Below are 4551 nucleotides of genomic sequence, written 5' to 3'. Positions count from 1 at the left end.
TGCTGAAGGCAGTCCAATTTTGCTGATTTCTGAAGGTTCCTTGAATGATCTAAATACAAGATTAGAAAAGAAAGCTTCAATGACTATCTTCCGACCAAATATTGTTGTTAAAGATTGTAGTCCTTACGAAGAAGTAAGTATTATTATTATTTTATTCTATTTATTTGTATCCCATCTTTATTATTTTTATAAACAAAGCGGTGAACATATCCAACATACTTCCTCCCGCTATTTTATTGACAACAACAAATTTGTAAAGTGGGTTTTGCTGAGAGAAAATGACTGGCCCCAAATTCCCCACTGGCTTTCATGACTAAGGCAGGATTTGAACTTACAGTCTCCTGCTTTCAAGCCTGGTGTCTTAACTACTAGATCAGACTGGCTCTTACAGGTCTATCTTAACTGTGTTTGAACTGCTACTTTTCTCCATCTCTAATTTATGTTATTGCAGATATGCCTCAAAAGAGTTTTATTGAGATGTTAAACTTAAATCAATAGCTTTTTAAATATGATCTTGTGAGTATATTGGTTTAAAAAGAAAATTGTGCAGAAATATTGCTCTATAACTGACATGTATTATTGGAAAATAGTTAAATAATGCAATTGCAAAGTATTTAATGGGATTCAATTTCTTTGATATAGGATTCTTGGGTTGATATATTAATTGGAACTGTTAAGTTGAAAGGAAAAATGTCTTGTCCAAGGTAAGACAGTTTAGAGTTGGTATTTTGATCTCATGATCTTGCACAAAATGAATAATTTCATTTTTAAAGACATTCCTATTATGAAATTAAAATGTAACAACGTCTATGTCTATAGGTGCATTTTCACAGCAGTGGATCCAGATACTGGGATCATGGGTGAAAAGGAAATCCTAAAAGCTCTGAAAAGGTAACAAATAATGTATATGAATGCTCCTTCTTTAGATATCTGGATGTCTCTGTACCAGTTCACAATGTTACTCAGCATAAAGTAATAATAATAATAATAATAATAATAATAATAATAATAATAATAATAATAATAGTAGTAGTAGTAGTAGTAGTAGTAGTAGTAGTAGTAATAAAGTTGGAAGGGATCTTGGAGGTCATCAAGTCCAACCCCCTGCTCAGGCAGGAAACCTTATACCATTTCAGACAAATGGCTGTCCAGTCTCTTCTTAAAAACTTCCAGTGTTGGAGCATTCACCACTTCTGGAGGCAGGTTGTTCCACTGGTTAATTGTTCTAACTGTCAGGAAGTTTCTCCTTAGTTCTAGGTTGCTTCTCTCCTTGATTAGTTTCCATCCCTTGCTTCTTGTCCTGCCTTCAGGCGCCTTGAAAAATAGCTTGACTCCCTCTTCTTTGTGGCAGCCCCTGAGATATTGGAACACTGCTATCATGTCCCCCCTCGTCCTTCTCTTCATTAAACTAGACATACCCAATTCCAGCAGGCTTTCCTTATATGCTTTAGCCTCCAGTCCCCTAATCATCTTTGTTGCTCTTCTTTGTACTCTTTCTAGAGCCTCAACATCCTTTTTTACATCGTGGTGACCAAAACTGGATGCAGTATTCCAAGTGTGGCCTTACTAAGACATTGTAAAGTGGTATTAATACTTCATGTGATCTTGATTCTATCCCTCTGTTAATGCAGCCCAGCACTGTACAAACAGAAATCAGCACCACATATATGATAAGGAACATTCTTATTGTTTTAACATCTTCAAATACCTTAGCACTTTAAGCTCTTTCCAATAAATCTTTTATAGCTCATACATACAATGTTAGGCAGACAGATTCACATGGTATACATCTAAATCAGTTAATTTGTCAAGATCCAGTTTTTATAAATTGATTAAATTAGTTTTTTCAAAGCAATTCTCCATTTACTATAATTTGAAATACTTTCTTCTATTAACTGAAACCACTTAATTTTTTTTTCTTCATTTCCTTTACTAGTTCCATGTCTTCTTCTCTTTCTGATTTTGAAGCAGGGCTTCTGCATCTATTAGATTTATAATTCTGAAATAGCTGAGCAGGCAGTTAAAGCTTCAATATTTCTAATAATTTATGCAAAATTGTAAATCCAGTTTTACCCCAGAGAAATTAAGTAACTGCTTCAGGTTGTTCTCTCTCTTGCTCTGTGCATGTCTCTAACTTAATTCCATATTATATGGCTGTGACATTAATGTTTCATGTAAACCTATAGAATAGGTTACATGAAAACATTCCATTCTAATAGATGATTGTTCTATCATAATCACTGTTGATAAATATCCATTATCTCAGTGCTGCAGAATTGACGTTCACTATTCATTTATATCCTGGAATGTATAGCATCTATTTTATTCCAAAATAATTTCTAATTCTGTTTTTCCATTTAATTTATTTTCAGTTATCGCAAGTGTGATCCTTCTGAAGAACATATCTACAAATCTAATCCTCCTTTTGGATGGCTATATGGAATTGAGGAAATGGGAATACTTGAAGTTGGGGATCCTGTGTACAAGATAATCTCATGATGGGAGGCACCTGTGCAGTGGAGTGTAATTTCTCTGTATATGGATTCTCTACTCATTTTTTAAGATCTTTTTTTCTTCCTTGTAAATTGGATACTTATTTATTGTAGGCAGTTCCATGTGGTCACTAAGAGTCATCACCAGCTTGATAGTAATTCATCACTGTCATGACTGAGAATATACATCATCACATCAACATCACAGCTGAAACATACAGTTATGTCCCTTTATTGCTTCAAGAAAAGTTTGAATAAAGGGAAAACTGGATGAATAACAAATAATAGTTAGAATCTTTTTCAATCAGTATTCTTAATGCAATAAGGGTGAGGCCATGTCTTGCTGATTGCAGAATATTGTGATAATGAAAGTAAAACTTTCCATATTAGAATACAGTGCTGTTTTTAGACACATGGATGAAACAGATGTATACCTATTTCTGGGATATGCTTGGGTTTACTTAATTCCTGAAAAGGCTAAATATAAAGATATAATAAAAGTATGTGGCATTTTACTGTACTGTATAGCCAAGGCAAGTGAAAATCCTCTTCATCATGCTTGGCTCACTTATTGCTAAATTTACAAATGACTGACCATTTGTAAAAACAATTGTACAGATGTTGAGCTACCTAGAATTATCAGCACCTATAAATTTGAAAAGTAAATTCTTTACTGGAGGAATTTCCATAAATCTGAAATGATTTATGTCTGATTTTTTTTAAATCTCAAAAACCTGGTATTTTAACAGGTGTGTGTAGACTTTATATATCCACTGTACTTCTATGTGCCCGTGATTAAATTTGTAGCTGTAAAGGCTATCATATGGGAATATTACAAAAAGTGCTATATAGATCAAGCTTTATTGGATTTCATTTTTTAAAGGTACAGTATATTTTGTCCCAGGAAGATTAAAAAAAAACTAAAGCTAGACACAGAAAAATAAAAAAAATTAACTAGTTAATTCCTGTAAATTAACTACCGTACTAACTGATAAAAAATATGGCCATGGGGATTTTCACATTTATAAAACTTTTAAGCAATGCTTCATGTATAAAGATATTTTGTATTTCAGAAGTGATGCAATAAATACAGTCTAAGCAATTTTACTGTAGGTAACTCAGGCTCATATTTGTTAAACCCTTGTCCATTAAGAAATGTACAAGATTTTGCTATCTCCCAAAAAGTGAGGCCCTCAGAGTTGGTCCTGTGTGCTTCCCTAAAGCCACCAGTGCTGGAAACATCATCAGGGATGAAATGCATATAACTCAAACATTGCAGCATCAGTTGGGGGAGCTGCCTTTGGTGCTGGAATTGACAAAGATGTCTTCACTTCCTGCTAAATGGATCTGTAAGGACAGTTCTGGTGAGAATACAGCAATCACAGAACTAGGGCAGATTTCCAGCAGCTAGTACAAAAGCCTTTAGAAATGAACATTATCCTTCACAGAAAAAGAACAATAGAAAAAATGACTTCTGACTTTCTTTGATGCAGATACGGAAACATATTTAATTTATGACTTATTAAATTATGGAAAATTCAATTTTTCATTTTTTAGAAACGTATTGGCAATGCAGGTAGATTTCATTTATACAGAGTGGTAATATTGCCACCTTGTGGTGAAATGTGTTAATAAGCATCGGGTTGGTACATTGAGATTTTCTCAATTAATAGAAATGGAATAGAAGTGAATTAATAGAAATATAATCAAGAACAGGAGCACTGGGATGGGGGCGGATTGGGAAGGAAGATGGGAGGTGCTGATGCATTTTGTTAAATTGTTTTTGAGTTGTAGTCCATAACCATGTGAAACATGGTACACCTCGATATCTTAATTGTTGCCAGTCTTTACGAATGAGAAAAAACCATTTACAAATATTACGTTATTGTGCAAGTATAGAGACTTCTGGTGATCTATATGTCCGTATCATGAGCAATTGTTAGGCAAATCTGCCTAAATTGTTCCTCGTCCTCCTCTTTTTAGGATGCCTGGCACAAGATTGTAATTTGTGGTTTTAAAATAAGAGGTGGCAACTGGCAGGTAAATTTGGGCCAGAAAG

General features: G+C 34.0%; 1 protein-coding gene across 1 annotated transcript; it reads left to right on the top strand.

The window, feature by feature from the left end:
- Positions 1-4: 4 nt before the first annotated feature.
- On the top strand, positions 5-2499 carry LOC107301712 (mitochondrial amidoxime reducing component 2-like; the record flags this gene model as incomplete). The annotated part of the gene is made up of 4 exons (XM_015830899.1): positions 5-133; positions 643-704; positions 820-891; positions 2373-2499. Coding segments are annotated over 4 exons (390 nt in total), but the record flags the coding sequence as incomplete, so codon positions are not given.
- Between the last annotated feature and the right edge of the window lie 2052 nt (positions 2500-4551).

The sequence above is a fragment of the Protobothrops mucrosquamatus genome, unplaced genomic scaffold (assembly GCF_001527695.2).
Source record: "Protobothrops mucrosquamatus isolate PMUCROS unplaced genomic scaffold, P.Mucros_1.0 scaffold15894, whole genome shotgun sequence".
Classification (NCBI taxonomy): Eukaryota; Metazoa; Chordata; class Lepidosauria; order Squamata; family Viperidae; genus Protobothrops; species Protobothrops mucrosquamatus.
This window is presented reverse-complemented; position numbering and strand designations above follow the sequence as displayed.